The following is a 23,865-nucleotide window of genomic DNA, read 5'->3' on the forward strand; positions in this document are numbered from 1 at the left end:
TGCCATTTAAAATTTGCTTTAAATGAGTTCAATTAGAGGGTAATTCTTTATCTCTTCTCCTCCTTCCCCGTAGGGATACACGTCGCACTGTTTCTTATGTCAAATAGCTGAGATTGGGAACTCAACATAGGTGTAAATGTGAGTGAAACCCATACCCATCACCTTCCTAAAGAATTCACTTGTTTTCATTTTAAAATTGGTTCCTATTCTCTCCCAGCATGACTCGCCTTTCTGACTAGTTTTAGACAGACAAAAAAAAGACAGCGTTGTGGAGATACACAAGTATGTATACACACGCAACCAGAACTCTTCTTGTTCGGTTTACTAATTATTCCTCATTCACTCTCACTCTATCCTTTGCATATCAACTGTCTCACACATTCCTGTACCTCTTGGCTTGCTGATCTGATTCTCTTCCTCTTTAAACATATCTCCATTTCACCTAAGCCTTTTACAATTAACACCAGCAGGAAAATTGTGCCCTGGAATTCAACATAATGCTTTAATCTCACCTCACCTAACATCAATCTCACCTCATCTAACATAACACCGTGGTGCTTACCTGAATAAATCTACTTCGTGGATTGTGGGGAGCGCAAGAGAGACTTGTGTGTCAGTCTAAAAGAACCAAGAACAATAAAAATGACCATGAATATAATTCAACACATTAAAAACAGGCGCTGAATCCATGTTATAAGAGTAAGTTGAACAGCCTGCTGGCATGCGAGCTGAATTAAATTTGCTACCCTCAATAATTTGCTAAAATCATCTATTTCAAAAAACTCACTGCAGTCTTGGTTAACTGCACAATTTCTCAAAAGAAACATGTAATTTAGACATTTGGAATGTTTGTAATTTTGTGCATAATATTTCTTTCACATCACAGTAACTCAAACAGTAAACTTCTAAATGTGTGTGGTAGGCTTACAGTATTTTTAGTGTAGAGACATTACAATATTAGAATTCCATGCATCATCACATGTGTGCCAACTAGTGGAACACATTATGGCAGACATTTATATCACAGTGCTGCCACTGGGGTTAGCCCTTGGCAGTGGATAGGAGGATGACACAACTTCAATATACACAGTCATAAAAAGTGATTTAATGTAATTTAGAATATGGATTTACTCTATTCAGAATTTACAAAAAGTGGAGCTTCTGTCAATATAATCACAAACTACATGAATTAACAGCTGTAAATTAACATTTGACACTCATCTTGCCTTCTTGACCTTAAGACAATTTCATTGGGACCTATAATAAAAGCAAAATACTGCAGATGCTGGAAATCTGAAATAAAACCAGAAAATGCTGGAAATACTCAGCAGGACAGACAGCATCTGTGGAGATTGAAACAGAGTTAACGTTTCAGGTCGATGATCTTTCGCCAGAACAAGAAGCAGTAAAGATTTAACAGTTTTTATGCAAGTACAGAGCCAGGGAAAGGGGAGAGTGGCAGAAGAACAAAAAAGAGAAGATCTGTGACAGGCAGGAATGATTAAATGACAAAAGGGATGATAGTGCAAGGCAAAGGGGGTGGTAATGGGACAAGTAAAGAAACAAAAGTTGGGCCGAGAGCAGCTGTAAATGGCAACAGTAGAACCATTACCAGCACCTGCTGTCCAAAAAAAAAAAAAATCGGGAGCAGTGGTTTTGATCTGAAGTTGTTGAAATCAATGTTGGGTCTGGAAGCTTGTAAAGTGCCGAATCGAAAGATGAGGTGCTTTTCATCGAGCTTCATTGGAACAGTGTAGGAGGCCAAAGACAGAGGGGTCAGAGTGGGAGTAGGATGGAGAATTAAAATGGCAAGCGACTGGAAGGTCAGGGTCATACTTGCGGACTGAATGGAGGTGTTCAGTAAAGCAATCACCCAATCTAGGTTTGGTCTCCCCCGAGGAGACCGCATCATAAGCAGTGAATACAGTTTACTAAATTGAAAGAAGTACAAGTAAATCACTGTTTCACCTGGAAGGAGAGTTTGATGCCACCAAACACATCTTCCCCTCTCCATACCTTTCAGCATTCTGAAGGGATCGCTCCATCCGTGACACCGTGGTCCACTCTTCCATTACCCCCAACACCCGCTCTACTTCCCAAGGCACCTTCCCATGCGAGCGCAGGAGATGCAACACCTGTCCTTTTACCTCCTCCATTCCCACCATTGGGGGCCCCAAACACTGATACCACTTACAGTTGAATAACCTGATAACACCCACCATCAAGGTTCATAACTGGAGTGCAACAGACACTCGTGGAAATATACCTCACCAAGGAGTCAATGCAGTAGAAATTGGAATGCTTCGCACCCATTTTTCAGGACTGCCTGCACCCAATTTGCGCAGGCGTTGGTCCCACTGCTAAATTCGTGGGGCTTTTTATTGGCGTCCAGGGCATAGATTAGAGGCCTGATGCCTGTTGAAGGACCCCTTGGCAAAAACAATTATCAAACATGCAGCATACTTGTGCATATGATTTTTTTCTGTTTTTTTTTTTTTTAAGTATGGCAGGAGAAATGCCATATGAAATTGCTTGAAATGTTACCAAGTAGTAGGAGCTTGGGCAGCACGGGCCAGATTTTTCTACCTTCCAAAGTCAAATCACACCACATTATAAATGGGTTGGTTTCACCAACAAGTGTGACAAACTTTGAATGTAACTAGAAGTAAGGCATCAGATAGACTATTTAACCCTACAAAAGTGGTACATTACTGACCTCAAGGTCTAACCTCTGGCATACTGAACTATAACCAATATCCTGCAATACTATGTTCTCCAAATGGCCCTTACCTCAACTCCAGATTGTATTATCTGTGTTGCACCAGGTTTGTCTTGCCCAGTAGGAATCCTAACCTGTTATCCATGAGAAAAAAAAAAGACACGAATTCCTGATGAATGGATTATAAACCCAAGGACTACATAATTTCTTTTACATGGAATGAAATAGTATTTCACTGTAAAAAAGAGAATCTGTATTTATTTGACATGTACATGTACAAAATTGATTGTCAGCAGAAAAACAGCTGGTCTATCAAGCCTGTCACATGAAGTCATGTGGTAACTAAGCATCATGACCCCAATTTTCCCCACCCACCATGTCATTTCCTGGAAGAGACAAAAAAAGATTAAATAAAAACCCTAGCCAATTCAGGGAAATAAACAAACTCTGGGAAATTCCTCTCCACCGACCACCCTCCTGAAGGTGATCAAAACGAGTTCCAGGAGACCACTGTGACCATGAGGTACATCATCCAACATCCCACTTACCTTTTGTAAGCAGTGATATCAGCCTCAGCCAGGAACTCGTTCAGCTCCCTTTTGAACAATTGCAGTGAATCTACACTCACTGCATGAGCCGACAACTAGTTCTAAAGACCTTCTGAGGAAAAATAAAATCAAACTTCCTTATATCTAACCTAGTTTTATTCTTATGTAGCTTACACACACATCCCCTTATTCTACCTAACCTATCTAATTCAAATAGTCTATCTACAAGGACACAGTCTTGTCCCTTCATTATTTTAAATACCTCAATCAAATCTCCCCAAAGTCTATGCTTTTGCCGAGTAAAAAGACCCAGCTTTCGAAGCCTAGGGAAAACTATGGTCTTTTAAACAAGTTATCAATCTAGTGGCTCTCCTCTGAATCTTTTCCGGGTTATTACCACCATGTGAGGTCATGAGAAATGGACACAATATTATAAACGAGGCCTAACCAGCGTCTTGTACAAGGACACCATAGTGCTTTTTGTTTTATATTGGATTGTTGCCTTGTGACACTTGTTGTGATCCTTTAGAGATGCAAACACTAACACCGAGGTCTCAATCCCGCTCAACAAACTTTAGTTGAGTCCTGTACAGTATACACATTAGCCCAACCCACGTGCATAACACCTTTATTTATATTAAATGACATCTGCCAGGCACCGGCCCGCACCCCCATCGCATCTAGTTCAGGTTTAAGTCATTTTTCTCATCCAAGGTTCTATCATCAGCATAGGTCTTTGTGTCATCCTCAAACTTAGACAGTTCCCTCAAAACCATAATCTAGATCATTAATTAAATTGTGAAGAGCAATGGCCCTAACACTGATCACTGCAGGACTCCACTAGTAGCTGGTCCCCAGACAGAACCACTACCATTAATAATAACCATCTGCCGACAAGAATGTAAGCAATTCTTTATCCAAACCAGGATCTGCCCTCCAATCCCACATGGGTCCTATCAGAAGCCTCAGATGTGGCACTGCCTTTTGTGGCACCTTCTTAAAATCTTTATGAAAATCTAAGTAAATTATGTCAACTGGGATACCTTCATCCACCAACCTAGTAGTCTTCGCAGAAAAATTCAACCAGGTTGGTAGGACATGACCTTCTATTCCAGAAGTGTTGTTTAGAGTATCTAATGGCCCCCTTCTCTGATTAGTATCTCTAATGATCCCTTCAACCAACTTGTCCAGAACCAAAGTCAAGCTAATGAGCCTATAATTTCTCAGTTCTGGCTTAGTGCCTGTTTTTGAATATTGTTACAACATTAGCCTCACTCCAGCCCATGAGAACAATTTCTGACTATATGAGATGTTAAATATATGGGTAAGGGGCTCAGTGAGCACATCTCCCATTTCTCTGAGAAAAGTCAATCATTTAAAACAAATTAGATTAAGTTTGATAACCCTTTTCTTTATCTCCTCCAATTTTTGTCTGAATAGTGAGCACTGACGACATAATGGAGTGGAATGATTTGGAAAGAATGCTGAACCAAATGATATAAAAAGATAGTAAATTACAATATGTACAGCTGAAGTGCTCATTACAGTATCTATTATCAGCTGTCTTACACTATCAAAGTCAGTAAATTTTCCAGATGAGATCATCAGGACTTTAGTTTAAATATTCAAAAGAAACAAAAGGATTTAATTGTACTTTGGTCTGAGTTTAAAATGGGGTCCTGATGGTAAAACTATATTTAATATTCGTGCAACTGAACAGAGGTTAAAACTAAACAGTTTTTTAAAAATTGTACCTTTATGACGACCCCCATCGTGGGAAGATTTAGTGTTCTTCCTGGGATTGGTGCAGGCCAACGATCTAAATCATTGCAAGCTGGAAAGAACAGGAAAATAAAGATGGTTATTGATTGATCACTTCAACAAAATTTATATTCATGCCATAATTAAATCTGAACATTAATAGTGCAAAACAAATTAACAATATATTTCTGCATTAGCAGAACAGACTCTGATTTATTTTCCTTTATAGTTAATTACTAATTGTAAAAATAGAATGTTCTAGCCAAAGCAGCTGTCAAATACAGTACTGAAATCCCAATCAACAAGTGCAACTAAATTGGGAAACCTTATGGAAGTCCACAGGCCTGGGATTTGGATGCATCAGCATACAAACATACAATGAAGGCTGCATATAATGACACCACTATTCCCAGCTTTGCCAGCCGTAGGTCCCAACCCGCCTCCAACTCCTTGGCTGACAGTGGTGTACAGTGAAAGCTTCGGATCTTAACTGGGTGTTCAAGAGAAGCAATTACTAGAAATTAAGTGCTTTCTGATGGGGTTGAAGGAAAGTGAATCATCCAGCACCATTCTTCTGTACCTCAGGGAAGCTGGTTACAGGGGAGAATGGGCTAAGCTTGGAAATAGTGGAGAATGAGGGAGGAGAGAGATTTACAAGTTGCTTTTATATTGCTTTTTGGCCACTAGCGCGCTCAGCATAAGTTCACCGCAGCCAGCAATGTAAACTTGACCAATTTTCTTTAGACCAGCAGCAATTACTGGCTGCCACTGATCTTACTGGGCCTAGGAACACACTGCTACCACCACTGTAACTCATTTCAGTGGTGATGTCATAGTTATCACAAAGTTTTCTATTATCTTTATAGGAACATTATTGCTCCATACTGGCCAAAATATCATAGTCAGCTCTGCTCACGTGTGAAATGTTGGGTTCCTACAGTGCAGCCAGTTTACAAGAAGTTGGCTGCACATTATAAAACTAAATGTGGGAAAGTGGCTCAGCGAACTCGCTTTCCCAAAACCCATGCTGCAGTGTAAAAACAGTTTAAGATACTCACCAGCTTCTAGACAAGGCTCGTTTTTGTCAAAATATTCTGGTGCAATCAACTTCAGCAGGAAATGGAAAAAGTTAACATATGGAAGTTTACTGATCAGCACCACGGACTGCAAGAGAAAAATCCACTGTTACTAGAAATAAGTGATTTCATTTAATTCAAACTGAAGATGAAAATCAATTTTCACCAAACTTGGGTTTCAGGTATTACCCAAGCTTGAAATATAAATAAAAATGCATCAGCTCCCAAACTTTCTCCCTTCTTGAACAGAGATGTTAACTTGGCAACCCTCCAGTTCTCTGGTACATGTTCCATATCCAAGGATGTTTGAAAGATTGTGGAATTGTTCTTTCCCAATTTACCTTATCAAAACCCCTTGTCATCTTTAACTCCTCTATCAGATCCTCTCTTATGCTTCCCTGTTCTAGAACATTGAAATCACAACCCATATCCTCTAGAACAACCACCTGAATATTTTTAAAAATTTTTTCATGGGATGTGGGCGTCGCTGGCGAGGCCAGCATTTATTGCCCATCCCTAATTGCCCTTGAGAAGGTGGTGGTGAGCCGCCTTCTTGAACCGCTGCAGTCAGTGTATGCAAATTGTTTACATAAAATATTTAAAACATCAAGTATTGTACAAAGGCTAGGTGACAAAAATCTCAAAGGATTGAACAAGCTGTTATTTGCTTTGTTTGCTGAAGTCCCATTCATAAAAACCAAGACTGAATTTTTGTGCGTCTTACCCTTTTCTTCCCCGAAAGTATACTAAAACATTTAAAAAAAGATTTTAAAAAAAACGTCAAAATCTTCAATTGCTAGTTCATCAATATTTTATTCTCCCCAGCCAGCCTCTCTTGATCCCCCACAAAAACAGTAAACTGTTACACAGCACATTTCCTGACTGAGCAAACCTTTGCTAATGCTGCTCTGTAACCAGCCACTAGGAGGTATGTGGAAGCAACAGATTTAGTCACTTAATATAAAAAGGAAGTGACCTGAAAGTGTTCTTAAAAAAAACTTAAAATAAATATTTGACCATAGGATTTTTGCTACCTGGTTAAAATATTTTGATATAAACCACCTTTGTGCCCTTAAGTATATTATGCTTTTTAAATTAAGGTACAAGCAAAAACTATGATCAGGTTGTCAGTACTTAACAGAACTCTAATAAAGGTGCTCTTTAAACATAGCTATATGAGCGACTTATAGAACATTTACATGACTTGATCTACTTTGAGCCATATGCAATCTTCATTAAAATAATGGACATTAAAATGTATTTTTACATTATAAGATAAGAAATGAAAATATCAGAGTGTGTATACTTAAGGCATTACTAATACAGAAAAAACTGTATCGGGAAGAATTGTATAGTTTTAGAAATGGAACTTTCTGACTTGCATCAGTTTACTGTGAAAATCCACCATACTTGGTAAATTCTAAAAAAAAATCTTTAGACTGTAGTAGCAACAATAGGGAAAGAAAGTACAAACAGTTTCATCCAGCAACACTACATTACTGCAGAAGGGAAAGAAGTTGCAAATGTTTCACCCCTGTTCAAAAAAGGGGTGAGGGATAAACCTGGTAACTACAGGCCAATCAGTCTAATAATGTCAGTGGTGGGAAAATTACGACAGGTCATTGTCAAGGACAAAATTAATTTTCACTTGGAGAAGCATGGGTTAATAAGGGACAACCAGCACGGATTTGTTAAAGGCAAATCATGTCGGAGAACTTGATTGAGTTCTTTGATGAAGTAACAGGAGAGGGTTGATGAAGGTAGTGCACTGATGTTGTATATATGAACTTTCAAAAGGCATCTGATGAAGTACCACATTACAGACTTATTTGGAAAACAGAAGCACATGGGATTAAAGGGACAGTGGTAATTTGGGTACGTAACCGGCAACGGAATAGGAGGCAGAGAGTAGCGGTGAATGGATGTTTTTCTGACTGGAGAGAAGTATGCAGTGGGGTCCCCCAGGGGTCGGTATTAGGACCATTGCTTTTCTTGGTATATATATATACCTATATAAATATATATAAATATAAAAGACCTAGATTTGGGTATAGGGAGTACAATTTCGAAGTTTGCAGATGATACAAAACTTGGCAACATAGCGGATAGTAGCAGACTTGAGGAGGACATAGACAGACTGGTGAAATGGACAGACATATAGCAGGTGAAATTTAATGTAAATAAGTGTGAAGTGATGCACTTTGGGAGGAACAACATGGAGAGGCAGTATAATCTAAATGGTACTTTTTTTGAGGGGAGCAAGAGCAGAGGGACCTGGGGGTGCATATTCACAAATCTTTAAGGTGGCAGGGCAAGTTGATAAGGCAGCTAAGAAAGCGTATGGGATACTTGGCTTTGTAAATAGGGGTACCGAATACAAAAACAAGGAAGTCACGTTAAACCTTTACAAATCACTGGTTAGGCCTCAGCTGGAGTATTGTGTATAATTCTGGACACTACACTTTAGGAAGGATATCTAGGCCTTGGAGAGGGTACAGAGCAGGTTTACCAGGATGATACCAGGGATGAGGGATTTCAGTTATGTGGAGAGACTGCAGAAGCTGGGATTGTTTTCCTTAGAGCAGAGAAGGTTAAGGGGAGACCTAATAGAGGTATTCAAAATTATGAGGGGTTTTCATAAAGCAAGTAGGGAGAAACTGTTTCCTCTGGCAAGTGGGTCGGTAACCAGAGGTCATAGATTTAAAATAATTGGCAAAAGAAATAGAGGGAAAATGAGGAAATATTCTCACAGGGAGTGTTGTTAAGATCCAGATGCATCACCTGTAAGCATGGTGGAAGCAGATTCCATAGGAACTCTCAAAAGGCAATTGGACATGTACTTGAAGACTACTTATTTGCAGGGTGATGGGGAAAAAGCAGGAATGTGGGACTAAATTGGACAGCTGTTTCAAAGAGCCAGCACAGGCAATGACAGGCTGAAAGGTCTCCTTCTTTGATTCTATCAAATTGTTAATTTCATTCCTATTTTTGGTATTTGGAGACATAATCAACTCTCGAGACCAAAAGCTGCTGTGTGCATTTAAACATAAGCAATACCACTCTCTAATTCCATCTTTAGTTTTCCAAGGCCACACACAAACTAACATATTCCCAGGCCTCTCAAGTGTGGACACACCTAATTTTGTTCAAGTAAAATCATGAAGCTATAGAGCAAAAGTGTATTTTATTTTTATAATTTTTCATCGTTTGCTCATGTGATATGTCTATCCTCAACAATAAAAACAAAAAATTGAGATTCCAATTGACTTATTTAAAATTTCAGAAAAATAACAGTTAAGAGGGGCTTGGAAAGGAGAAAAACATGATCCTTAATTCGATAGAGGCTAAATTAAATTGCTTCAAACTTACTCCAAAGCATTCACTATGTCAACATCATAAGTCATAGAGAAATTTCAAGTTAATGTAAAATTTGCACTGTGGTTTGGTCATTTTCATCTTAATGTGAAATACCATGTCCACTACTTTTATAAGTCAAATAGGAATTTCAGTAAGGCCTCATTTCCAATGGTTTGACATAAGGCCATGGGCCCCGACAACATCCCAGCTGTAGTGCTGAAGACTTGTGCTCCAGAACTAGCCGCGCCTCTAGCCAAACTGTTCCAGTACGGCGACAACACTGGCATCTACCCAACAATGTGGAAAATGGCCCAGGTATGACCTGTCCACAAAAAGGGCAAATCCAATCTGGCTAACTACCACCCCATCAGTCGACTCTCAATCATCAAAGTGATGGAAGGTGTCGTCGACAGTGCAATCAAGCGGCACTTACTCACCAATAACCTGCTCACCGATGCTCAGTTTGGGTTCCGCCGGGACCACTCGGCTCCTGACCTCATTACAGCCTTGGTCCAAACATGGACAAAAGAGCTGAATTCCAGGAAGTGAGGTGAGAGTGATTGCCCTTGATATCAAGGTAGCATTTGACCAAGTGTGGCACCAAGGAGCCCTAGTAAAATTGAAGTCAATGGGAATCAGGGGGAAAACTCTCCAGTGGCTGGAGTCATACCTAGCACAAAGGAAGATGGTAGTGGTTGTTGAAGGCCAATCATCTCAGCCCCAGGACATTGCTGCAGGAGTTCCTCAGGGCAGTGTCCGAGGCCCAGCTGCTTCTTCAATGACCTTCCCTCCATCATAAGGTCAGAAATGGGGGATGTTTGCTGATGGTTGCACAGTGTTCAGTTCCATTCGCAACCCCTCAGATAATGAAACAGTCCGAGCCCGCATGCAGCGAGACCTGGACAACATCCAGGCTTGGGCTAATAAGTGGCAAGTAACATTCGCGCCAGACAAGTGCCAGGCAATGACCATCTCCAACAAGAGAGAGTCTAACCACCTCCCCTTGACATTCAATGGCATTACCATCGCCGAATCCCCCACCATCAACATCCTGGGGATCACCATTGACCAGAAACTTAACTGGACCAGCCATATAAATACTGTGGCTACAAGAGCAGGTCAGAGGCTGGGTATTCTGCGGCAAGTGACTCACCTCCTGACTCCCCAAAGCCTTTCTACCATCTACAAGGCACAAGTCAGGAGTGTGATGAAATACTCTCCACTTGCCTGGATGAGTGCAGCTCCAACAACACAAGAAGCTCGACACCATCCAGGACAAAGCAGCCCACTTGATCGGCACCCCATCCACCACCCTAAACATTCACTCCCTTCACCACTGGCGCACCGTGGCTGCAGTGTGTACCATCCACAGGATGCACTGCAGCAACTCGCCAAGGCTTTTTCGACAGCACCTCCCAAACCCACGAGCTTAACCACCTAGAAGGACAAGGGCAGCAGGCACATGTGAACAACACCACCTGCACGTTCCCCTCCAAGTTGCACACCATCCCGACTTCGAAATATATCGCCATTCCTTCATCGTCACTGGGTCAAAATCCTGTAACTCCCTTCCTAACAGCACTGTGGGGAGAACCTTCACCACACGGACTGCAGCGTTTCAAGAAGGCGGTTCACCACCACCTTCTCAAGGGCAATTAGGGAAGGGCAATAAATGCTGGCCTTGCCAGTGACGCCCACATCCCATGAACGAATAAAAAGAGTCAGTGGTTTTCAGTAACACTTTTAATGTGCTTTTATGTTGCGCAGGACCCGTGCTAGTGTTGCCAATTTCTACGAGTGGGTCCTGCGTAACCAACTGTAACCTAGATGTAAAACTACCAGGACTTGTTTTCAGCAGATTTTCAAGACCTGTGCTTCAGGAACCTGGTGGCACTGGTGCAATATAAATGCACCCGTACTTCTTCATCCTGGGTCTGGCTCCTTTCTTCACATCAAGAAACTCTACATTTACATTATGCCCAGCAAATTTCAGGGAAATATTTTCTCATTCAACGTGGCAGGGTATGCTATTGATATTCCATTAAGATGATCAATAACAACAGTAGATTAACCTTTTAATTTCTGTTTGTTTACTTTACCTGGGAAATTATGTTAAAATACATGAACGAAATAAGTTCCATGAAAGAACTGTGGCTCAAACACTTCAACTCATGCATTTTAATAATCAGATTGCAGGTAATGTTAAGGTGCTGCCTGACCTGCTGACTGTTGCCAGTACTTTGTTTTTTTTTCAGATTTCCAGCATGTATAGTATTTTGGTTTTTGTTTTGTATTTGGCACTTGTTGCCTTTGCTAAATTCGCATTTAAAATGTTGAAAGTAAGAATTTGCTACAGGATGCCCATCCTAATGAATATCTAACAATACAGCCACTACTGAACTCCACATATTGCGCAGTTAAGTGACCAGTGTATTCCTATCATTATTGTCTACGTTCAACTATTGCATGTTTGTCAACTTAACTGGCACGACTGTGATTGTGGGTTTGAGACTGAGGCAAAACAGATACTTAATATGTAAAAATCTGGACATTTGGATTAGTTTGTTTCGTATTGACTGAGAGTAGTGGTGCAGGCTGCAGTCTATTCACTTCTCTCCTATTTCAAAGGATGCATTGAGTTCAGCACTATGATGAGAAAATATTTTATGAAACTTAAACACTTACAAACTTGCACTGGTTTCTTCATTAATACAGAAACCATAGAAATCTTGTAACACAAATATTTCAGCACATTTATCAGTAAGTAACTTGCGTACAAGTACTTTAACCATCACATGTTAAGCCTGATTGCTGTGTCCTATTAACCTTGTCAGAATTAATAATACATTCAGACAACACAAAGCACTACATATTCATGTGACAGCACATTAAAACTAATTAGGTTTCACTCACTCCAGGTTCCTTCTCAAAAGGATGATCTGCAACAAGTATAATTTATAACTGCTTTTTCAGCTGTGATTGATGCAGTACAGTGTACCAAGTCAGCACTCAATTTCTACCTGTATTGTAAATCCTTTGTAGGCAAAATATCCCTTGAATAAATAATTCAGATCTGAAGTTTGGTAGAATGCAGATATTTAGAGGTAAAAGGGAATTTAATAAATGCAATGATTACCTCCCTTCTTGGTGTTATTTAAAACAGTTGGACTTTGGAACTTGTATCTTGACATACACAGCAAATGAAAACTTTTTAAAAACAGAAAATATGCAATAGCAGCCAAGTAAATCAGTTTTCTATTGGACAGTGGCATACTTTATCATCAAACTCCTCCCCTGTTTGAACAACTTTGAAAAAAATTCTGAAAGGAAATTTTTAAAAAAAGTTATAATTTTATCTCCTCTCAACATCTCGTCTTTTTATTCAGACCAGGCCTGGACATTTGGATGAAATACACTCTTGCCATTTTATGTGTTGTGCAATACCAAACATTCAGGAATTCATTTTTCATATTTGGTAGGTCTGTTTATCCTGAATACTGTCAGGGAGGTGCTTTTGATTAATATTGTTCCACTTCACAACATATTTGTTATCTGGTCACCCCTAATTTGGGGGTATTCTCCTTCCAGACATAGAATATCGGTCACCTTAACGTTAAGACAATCATATGGCTGATGTGATTTTCTAATCCCCAATCACACCCCATTTGGAGAATTGTTGAATATTAATTTTTTTTTTTAAGAGGAAAAATAAAATCAAAAGCAAAGTTGAAGTAAAAATGGATTAAGATCAAATTGGGAGCAAGTCACTTAAAAAAAATAAATGACTTCCCTGCATCATTTCAGAGCAGAAAGGATAGACAGGCAACCAAACTCCAAGAGCTCTGCAAATGTTGTTCTTTTAAGTGGTCATGACAAGGTGCAACAGAACGGATTAGGTTGGTTTTCTTGCCAATTTTCCCTCTACAAGCAGCATCATGCCTCTATAGTATGCCGCCTTCTTTCTGGACAGCACTGGGAAGTAATATTGTAGGAGACCAATGTTCTCACAACACTGTGCCATCTTTAGACCTCGATCAGTTTCAAAATTCAAAGCCATTCCCAAATAAAACCTTTCCACTTTATTCTGATTAGTTTGCATCAAGGCAGAATTATGTGAGATAATTTTACAAATCCAAGCTGCAGGCAGGGAGAATCGCTCGCTGACAGTGCATATCGGAAATATGGGCATGCAATGCTCACAATTTACTGACCATTAAAATTAACAGTGTCAAAACTGTAGGCAGCATGTTTCCAAACATTAAATATGCATTGAAAGTGGGACTGGCTCCCTGCCTATACAACAGGCTGGTAAAATTACTCCCATATTGTTCATGACACACTAAGCATCAGCTTGGCTTAGTGGTAGCACTCCAGTTGAGTCTTAAGGTTGTTGATTCAAGCCCCATAGTACTGATGCATATTGGAGGTGCTCTCTTTCAGCTGAGATGTTAAACCAAAGCCTCAGTTGCCTGTTCAGCTGGACATAAAGACTCCAAGGGACTATTCAAATTAGAACAGGGGAGTTCTCACAATGTTTTGGCCAACTTTCATCCTTCGACTGACACGCCTCATTTGTTCTTTGAGGGGCCTTGTTGTGTGCAACATGGATTGCCACTCTTGCCTGCCAACAGGAACCACACTTCTAAAGTCATTCATTGGCTGTGTAGCACTTTGGGAAGTCCAGAGAATGTGAAAGGTATTATATAAATGCAAGTTCTTTCTTCCTTTCTTTAATGCTTGCAGTTGTTTGCATTGGAGCTTTGGGCTGAACAGTTATTTTTATTATTAACCTTTTCTTTTAGAACTGTTAATCTACAAAATCAAAAATTGGTTCATCACTGCTGACGTTTTCCTAAATATTTAATGTACACTTATTATGAAGTGTACCAATGAGACCAAGGTACTACAAACTCAGTTAACTCAAATTGTTCGAATAAACACTTCATACAGGAACTTCCAGCAGGATGATGTCGTCAGTCAGATGAACTTCTGATCAAAAGATAAAAACTATGGAACTTCCATCACAAAATTGTACAAAAAAGACAAAAGTAAGTTACAACTGATTATTGTACAATGACCTTGGCCTGCAAAACATACCCTTGCAAAATGTGAGTTCAATTAAAGTCAAGTGACTTTTTATGAGCTAAAGGGAAAAACACGCAAGCTGGAGGAAACTTTTACCTTTTGAAAGTAGCCTCTTTTTAAGGTTTTGTCACGAACTTGTCTAAAATAAACATATCCATAGTAATGGGCAGAATCTTTCTGTGAAAACAAAAAGACATTAGGAGAATGAGCTTATAGCAAGAACTATTGAGAAACTCTTGTTTTAAAAAAAGCAAATTATTCCAGCTGCTTGGACATAAACAATTCATTTCTTTGTCTTCCTTCCCTTTCCCGATAATCTTGCTGTGCCACTCACATTCCGGATCTGAGGGGCCAAGCAAGAAAGCTGCTACAAGACTTTTTCCTATGCAGAACCAGGATAACTTCCTTTCTTTCCCCCCTCTCTGTGGGAGAAGCACTTCCCTGCAACAGTGCAGCAGTGATTGGTACATATCTACATCCTATCATACAGCATGTTGGAAATCAACATGTGATGACAACCTCTCATCTAAAGGGTAACTATATGTTATTCAAACAATCGTTCAAACAACATTCAATGATGATTATTCTCAACGGAATGCTGTTGTGAGAAAATTCACTTTGTAAAATTAAAAGTGGCAGTGATATTTTCTTTTACTTTGATTTAATTGCAACAGGCTTCACACCAGGAATGGCCCCAGGTTACATATATTCCCCAGAGTAAATACTGATGCTAACAATAGATCTTAGGGCAGTATTTTGCAGTTAATTAAGTTAACCTGGAACATACACTCACCAGCCACAATTAAGTCACCAGAGAGCAAAACACTACCATGCATGGAGAAACATTACAATGCCGCAAGACGGACCTCAAGAATACTGCAGAATGTTATCAGAACACTTTGTGGAAAATTGCATTTCTGACTAAACTGATATGCCTCTGAAAACCAGAAATTCTGGAGGACTCCCAATAAATCATAGGATGCAGGCTCACATCTGAAGTTTTCCTATTCAGTGACTTCCCAAGAGCAACCAGGCCATTGGGTAAAGTGCTTCCCTATAGGTTGAGTGGAAAAGGTAGAATTTTAATCAACATGGCTCAAAAAGGCATTTAAAACCTTTACAAGGACAAGTGTCATAATTCCCTGCAGGGGCCGTGTCTTGACTGTTTGATCAAGAAATAAGTAGTACAGGGCAAGTCTCCCTAGATTGACACTGCACAACTAATTTTTCTCATTTAATCTTCAGTTCATGGTGCCAAATAAATTGCAAGAAATCATATATGCAACATATTCAGCAAAATCTCTTGAACTAGGGTTTGTAGTCTTCAGTGTATTTTCAGGTTTCTCTCCTCATTTTTAGTGATTTTTTTTATATCTAACTTGACATTTTTAGTTGTCTCTCAGTAAGACTTCAACTGAATCAGAGTTTTATTAGTACTTTGTTAATTTTTTTTTGTTGAAATAACAGATCTCAAGTTTCTCACCTGCTGGTGCTCTGTTCCTTAGATACCATGTTGCTTACAAAACACCTTCCTCTACAGGTTAGGAGCAAAAGCAGCACCAAAGGATAGCTTGGACTCAATCTGAATGGCTAACTTACTGTGGAAATAACTATGGCATTCAGTCTCCATACCGCTCCTCTCAAATCAAACTTATGCTGAAAAAAAAACACGTGCAACCCTGATTGGTTGAACCAAGGTAAATGCAGCAAGGGATCACTGCCATACCACGTTGAGCCATGCTACAGCATCTTCTAACAGCACAGAGTAACAAAGGCTACATGCTGTTTTCAGGGTTTCCAATTTTCAGTTTGCCAAGTTTCATTAATGCCAAAAAATTTTTTGTCTCATGGCGTTTTATCAATTAAACCAGGAACGCTATAAGCTGTACACAACTTATGAAAAGAATAGACAAGCAAATATTTAAAACAAGAAGAAACATCCAGTCAAAATGTGCATTCCAAAACTATAAAGGTACTCTATAGTGCTAACAGATATGGTCTCAGAAAATTCCAGTGTCTGACACTAGCAGAACATGACAATCTGTAAAATAGCTGCACCATGAATCTATGGAAGAGACCAACTACTCTTGGCAGATGAATCTAACACAGTTGGACACTATAGGATAGTATAGGATTCATACCACTGCCAGACTAGAGGATCTCCAATGTGAAGTGAAGGTGAATTTATGATGTTATCTTCATTCCACATATCATTCCAATGTCCCTCATACCCAGGGTGTCAGATAAATGCCAATTCCTGGCAGTGAATCCACATAAGTGAATTTATTGAAGTGTTATCAGTTCTGCTGGTCACACATATGACTGCACCTTACAGAGTGCAGCTGTAATTTTGATCCTGTACAAAATTCATGTGTAGATCCACAGAAAAAGGAAACAAACCTTTAGCTTCAAATACAGAGACTCATCTACAAAAATAATTTTAAAAATGAAAATGACAAGAGGGAAGGAGAAAAAAAAAAGTCCACTGTAATGAAAAAGCCAGTCATGTTTCCAACCCTCAAGCCATCTCATAATTTGTGCATTTATACATCTTGATCTTTTCCCCTATGTCCAGTGAATATGGAGCATCACACTGGTGCTGAGTCAGTCATTGGTTACTAGAAATGATATCAAAATATGTAGCAGCCTACATTTGCTGTCTCCCCAAAAGGATACAATATGCCACGATGGAAGTACCATTTGGTGGTACTTGCTTTTCTGCTGGCTTTACATTTTGTATTGGATTTTGGCAGCTCTTGCCATGCCTCTGGTATTAAATGGACATTACTATCTGGGCACTGTCTTACTAGGAATGAGTAGCATAAAATGAAGTAGCTTATCTGCACTCACAGCAGAGCCTACTAAGACTGGAATAAAGCTCCAGGTTAGATCATAACCAACTCAAAAATAACTTAGCCAATATATATTAGATGAAACTAGATATCAATTAACACTCAGTTGCCACAGTTAAGTGACATTCCATCTCTTTAAAAGGAACCTTTAACCATAGACTGTACAGTAAATTGCATCTGCATAGTATGGCAGCTGGGTGCCAAATACTAGACATAGTGATACCCAGACAGGGGAGAGCATGTTCTTATTAAAAGGAAAAGGAGGGCAAGTAGGAGGCTGACATCCTTTAAAATGTAGGCTGGAATGCCTCCCTGCCCCCAGTCACAGTTAATTGGAGAAAATTCCACCTAATGAGAGACCAACTTGTTGTTGAAGCACAAGTAGGAATTCTCATTGCTTGAAACCAAGTTCCGCTGTTAGTTATAAAATTACAGGTCATATAAAAGTTTTATTAACTACACAGCTTATCACTATTAAAGCTTACATTAAGATGTCACTGTTGAGACTTTAGAGCGTATAAAAGAAACCACTACTGACATGTTGTCAGTAAAACATACATGTCACAGTTCATAGATAGCATAAAATATGTTTCATACTTCTGGTGGTGTGCACTTTATGACAATGAAAGAGGTCGAGAATGGGAAGAAAAGGATAGAATTTACCCAATAAAGCAGAGCCCCCAAATATACATTCAGGATTGAATGAGCTTTCTTTCGCTGTAGCAATATGACTCACCAGGACATCGTCTGCAAAGAAGGACACATGAGCTTCAAAAGCAGTGAAGCTACCTTTAACAAAAGCTTTCATTTATATAGCAATGTAGAAAATGTCATAATGAACTTCACAGAGGAGAAATGGATGCTGAGCAGTAGTGGAAGAGTAAGGAGAGATGATCAAAAAGAGGCTTTTCAAGTTGGGGAGAGTAGTAGCAAGGCAGAAGAGTTATGGGAAGGAGCTCCAGAAAGGAAGGTCAAGATACCTGAAGGCTTTTCTGCTGATGGTGGAGTGGAGGGAGAGAGGCCTTGCAAAGGATGCCACAGTCAGAGTGTTCATTGTATCCATGTGATTTATATCAATTAGTGTTAATTGTATTCAGGCGGTGTGCATCAATTGGAAACTCGCTTGTATCCATTTTTAAAAGAGAGCTGATCCAGGGTGTGTAATGGGGATCTCTGTCTGAATAAAGGCTTGGAAGCAACTGAAGACCAGGCTCCAGTATTCTATCCTTCACCACCAGGCTATCCAGTTATATGTTATATCACAAAGGACCAAAGCCATGTGTTTGGATGCAAGGCTGCAGGAGGTGACAGAGGTAGAGGTAGGGCTGGGCAAGGCCATGGAAGGATTTGCAAATGAGCATGAGGAAGTTGAATATATTAGAGAGGTCAATGAGGAGGGAATTGATGGGCTTGAGGGCCTTAGTACAGAAAAGGAGATGGAGTTTGTGAGGATTGTAGCTCAGGAAGCTGTTAGTAAGGGCATTGGAGAAGTCTAGTCTAGAGGCAACAAAAGTGTAGATAGGGTGTCAGCAGTGTTGGATGCGAGGGAAGGCAGAGGCTGTAAAGAGATGATGGACAGGCTATGATTAGAATAAATATAAATATTTGGGGAAGAAAGCAAGAAGTGCAGAAGCAACAAAAAGCTTTTGTTATTGAACATAGAATGGTAAAAACTAACCACCCCCCAGCCCCCCCAAAAAAACTCTGGGTAACCATAAAATGGATTGCACGAGTCATAAACCATTTAATAATGCCATTAAAGGGATTTTAATTTTAAATTTGTCAAAACTGGGACACACCCACTCGCTATTTTGGATTGTACGGAGGAAAATTTCGTGTTCTGATCAATTTATGAATGCTTTCACTTTTGACTTGCATTATTTTCCAATGCCATTAGAGCTAACTGCTGGAATGTATGCTAGTATGATACTTTCCAATTCTCACTCCCAGTTGGGAAGCACCCAGCCTACATATGCTGTCTTTCCCCAAAAGGATACAAAGGAATTCCTTGAGTATGGTCAAGTACCAGAACAGCATGTCATCTTGGCTCACATTTTCTTGGATTTTAATTTTAGTGACATTTGAAAGGTAACTTGCATGTTCCATTGTTTATCAATCATTGACTGTAATGTGCATTTCACCAGTTATTTGTTTAAAAAACAATAGCAAAAACCCTGCAATTACACGGTATGGTGATTGGAACCATTTCTAACCTTCAGGTAAACAGGAGCATCTCTATCATATTGGTCCAACAGGCAATCAAGGGAGTTCTTTCTGCTAGCTGACTGGCGAATTCTGAAACAAAATTGTGTGTCTCCAAGGCAACCTAAAGACAAATGAAAACATAATTTTAATATTTTTCTATATTGGCTTACAACTTCTACATTAATTTTTATCCTACGCTTGTAATAGTAGCATGATGGGCATCTTACAAGTTAACCAGTCACCTCACTTGTGCATACAGTATTATCTCTTGGAAGGGGTAGTGCTCTGGTTTCCTGCTGGGTAGACACGTATCTAATTTTGAGTGCAAGAAAGTGGACATGAGCGAGTAGCAGACTGACTATTTTCTATAAACACTGATGCACAAAAAATGCTACTTCAGCTGTTATGCTTAAGTGACAATGTTAATGTCGAGGCAGACCCCCTCCCTCCACTTTGAGGGTCTAACCATGGATGATGGAAAGTGTGCTATTTTTAAAGTGCTGTTTATTACGATTTTATAGAACCAATTTAGTGCTGAACTTAAATCAATAATGGTGCAGATTTGTAGCATAACAGAAGCAGAACTCATCTATAGTTTCTGTGGTGAATGAAGAAAGACAATTTTTGCTTCATCTGATATTTTTGTAACTGTAGATGCCATCAAAAGCAATTGTATAGTTATCATGATTGACCAAATCACAAATTATTGCTGATAAAATTCAGTGATTTTTGCAAATCTGACTCGGATTTTCAAGGTTAAATAGTTCCTTTCCCTTCCAAAGCAATGACAACAATAATAATTTTTCTTCGAATGCACCACTGCACTCGCCATTCTTGCAGTATGAATGCCTTCGAAATGAATAGTCGTTTTCCTCCTACATATCATATCATGTCCAGTTATGGTCGTTCAGAATTTTGCTCAGTTAGTTCAACTAAAACTCTAATTAGACATTAATATAATAACCTCTTACATGTATTAAGTCACATGCAAATTACTACAAAGTAAATGTTGTGTGATTAGGTATTTCAACATCCAGCATTGTGCAAGCTGCTACAAGTCAAATTTAACGTGATATTTCTTTGCAGACAAATGTACAAATTCTTAAGCTGTGAATCATAAACGTGCTCAGGCAAAAATTACAAAACCATTTTAATGAAAACATTACTTGATTTTCCATGTTTTCAGTTATTCCCCCTTTGACAAAAATGAGAACCTTATGGTTTAACTTTTCCTTTCATCCTATGACTGCACACAAAAAAACCTCCTTAGCATTATTCTTTATCCCCGCCTCTCAAGTTTTAATTATTTTTTAAAAATGCATATATCACGCACAAAATCCCTCTGGAAAAACAAGACGAGGATGGTTCCAGGTTCTGTGCTTAGCTGAAATTAGCTGGTGAGCCAGTAGAGGTGCTACAACCGCAATCTAGGTTGACAGTTCAGTGCAACACTGAAAGAATACTGTATCGTCAATGGTGTCATCATTCAGCACCTTCAGGTCTTACAGAAGTGCACAATACACACCTTTGGCAGTAACAGATCATCAACTATCAATAAAAGCAGTACCGATCCCACAGTTAAATGAAGCTGTAACTGTTGAACGTCCAAGGGCATTACTTGAACCCACATTAATAAACTGTACAACTGCTGAGCTGCTACAATAGGACAGATATGATTACATCTCTAAAATCTGCAGTCAGCAATTTTATGTTGTGATAGTTGGAAAAAATACAAAATTAATGCCATTTTTGTGTGTGCAGTGAATACATGTAGGCTAAACCTTTTCCATAAGGAATGGAAAATTTCATTCCTTTTTTTTTTACTGCCTTCTGTAAAAATCACTGTAGGAGTCTTCTGTGTTACGACAGCATGCAGAATATGGCTAGCATAGCATCAGTGAACCAATTCAGCCTGTCAGTTTTATTTAGAATCTGTTGATAGCTGTTGAGACTAAAGAATACAGTTAACAAAGATCTTGCAAAGCATTCTTTATTTTATATTACCCACAACAGATCACTTTTTTTCTTCCCTTAATTTCAAAATGAGCAACTGCTCAGGACTGTTGGACATTAGAACCACAAACATGGTGATACAATTTATCAGTAATAGTGAGCGAATGCATACAATTTCTTGTTTAAAATGGGTATGGCAACAGGAAATTAAAAAGTTTTTTTTGAAAGAAAGGAGCAATCTTTTTCCATCACAGTGACATCAATCGAATATGAGTTTGCCACTGTACATTCATAGCTCCTGCACCCCACTTTCTCTGTGAACACTACGTCAATGTCAAAATATAATAAGCTCACGATTGTGTTTGACCCTGCACTTGATCTGGGATTACAGGACAGGCAAGAATTTATGATTATAATTTTTACCAATTATAATGAAGAAGCAGAATGGTTTAAGAGGTACAGTGTAACACCTACTGATTTCTAAACTGTGGTCTGGACAGTTTATTGTTCGAAGCATTGATGACCGTCAGGCTTAAACCCAACTAGCATAATTAAACATTGCTGCAAGGCCTTCATTAGCATGTAAATATAAGGTACATATTTACCTCCTTCCTTCAATCCTGCATTTATCTATACAATGCAAGGAAGGCACAGCTGTGCAAAGCCAGACATTACGGTTTTATCGCTTAAATGAGAATGTTGTCACTCTGCAGAGGAATGAATATGCCAGGATAATTCACACAGAATTCTTAAATGGAACAGAGGTCACAGCTATGGATAACTTCAATAAGTAAATAGAGCATTCTTGAAAAAGAACTAAAATGGCTGAGAAAAGGTCACAGCAACTAGAAAGTAGTTGGGGATTGTGGGGGGTGGTGGGGGGGCAGTAGACAACGAGGATTTTAAATGAGGTGAGAGGAGTGAAACAAAGTGAGATGCTCAGAGGAGGAGAAAGTACCAAAGGAATTGGGGGAAGAGTCCAAGGTGAGGTGTCAATTTCGGATATAACTTTATCTGCCTTGCTCTTCCTACAAAGAATAATCACCCAGATTTCCATAGAAAAACCCTTGCTGCCAACATAAATTGCACCAACATTCTTGGCACAAATAATCAGGAACAAAAGTGCCCTGAAAAAAAGAATTTCATTTTCTGAAACCTCCAAAACTCTTTTTAAAATAAAAAAAATAGCAATTCCTCTTTAAACGCTGACTGCCCATCAGCAGTCAGCAACCTAGTAACATGCAACGTCCATTTTATATGGGCGACCTGAGCCTATATTGGATTTCTGATGTTAACACCTGGAATCTGATTTGGATACATTAACTCATCATTATCATATTTAAATTAAGTTTCCGTCTGTCCTGCCTGACTAATTGTCCAGCTACATTGAATGGATAGAGATCCAGGGACGGTGATCTCTGCCCATAATTCCAATATTTTCCCCTGCCAACAATTTGCCCTTATCGCCTCAAATAATTTTCATTGTGTCTGTTTGATCACCTCTGCAGTATCCAGAGCTCCAACCTTGGTATCTTCTTAATCATCATTATATCCCCAGTGGCATGGTCATAATGCATAGCATCAACTTCCACATGGGCAAAGATGACACCCAGCTTGACCTCGCTGCCTCCACCGTCAGGATGTTGGTACACTCTCAAATTGTTTAACATGAAAATTTCTTCCAGCTAAATAAAGGTAAAACTGAAGTCTTCCTCTATCGTTAGTCAGCTTCTAATTTATCTCCAATCTTGACCTCATCAATCTCCCTGGCTACCATCTCAGTTGAAGTCTGCAGGTGCTCAACTTGAGCGTCCTGCTCAACCCTATGCTGAGCTTCTCTCCCCACATCCGATCTGTTGCCAGATAGTGTTTTTTCCACTGCTCAAAAACTGCCAATTTCCATCCCTATCTTTCCCTCCTTGCTTCTGATACTCTAAGTACCTTTTTTTTTAAAAACATCTTGAGGCTCTACTTCATAAACACTTTCCCTGCCAGTATCCCTGCCTCAACAAACTGCAACTCATTCATAGCGTGACAGCCTTCGTGCACAAAGTTCTACACTCCCATCTCCATGTCCTTCCCAAACTCTAGTGCCCCAAAGTGATTTTTGTCAGTCCATGGTTTTGCCCTACTCTACCTCATAGATCTCCTCTAGCTGCATGTCCCCATTCACAACCCCTCCCATTCTGACAGATTACTAATAGTACCCCACCCTCTGTGTTCCACCGCTGATTGTTGGACTTTCAGTCACTACTCCTCTGCCTCCAGAAGTCCTTCCTTAATTCCATCTGGCTTGCTTCCTTCCCGCT

General features: G+C 39.4%; 2 protein-coding genes across 2 annotated transcripts in view; both read right to left on the reverse strand.

The window, feature by feature from the left end:
- rps23 (ribosomal protein S23) overlaps positions 1–23,865 on the reverse strand; it is a 162,040-nt gene that overhangs the window by 78,630 nt on the left and 59,545 nt on the right. The window lies entirely within an intron of this gene.
- dennd6aa (DENN/MADD domain containing 6Aa) overlaps positions 1–23,865 on the reverse strand; it is a 60,811-nt gene that overhangs the window by 19,047 nt on the left and 17,899 nt on the right. The window contains exons 4-9 of the mRNA XM_067998767.1: positions 19,612–19,724; positions 14,643–14,723; positions 6,087–6,192; positions 5,022–5,101; positions 2,791–2,853; positions 563–618 (exon numbers count right to left, since the gene is read on the reverse strand). Of these exons, the coding sequence (XP_067854868.1) occupies positions 563–618; positions 2,791–2,853; positions 5,022–5,101; positions 6,087–6,192; positions 14,643–14,723; positions 19,612–19,724 (499 nt within the window). The remainder of the gene's footprint in view (positions 1–562; positions 619–2,790; positions 2,854–5,021; positions 5,102–6,086; positions 6,193–14,642; positions 14,724–19,611; positions 19,725–23,865) is intronic.

This window comes from Heptranchias perlo, chromosome 17, assembly GCF_035084215.1.
Source record: "Heptranchias perlo isolate sHepPer1 chromosome 17, sHepPer1.hap1, whole genome shotgun sequence".
Taxonomy (NCBI): domain Eukaryota; kingdom Metazoa; phylum Chordata; class Chondrichthyes; order Hexanchiformes; family Hexanchidae; genus Heptranchias; species Heptranchias perlo.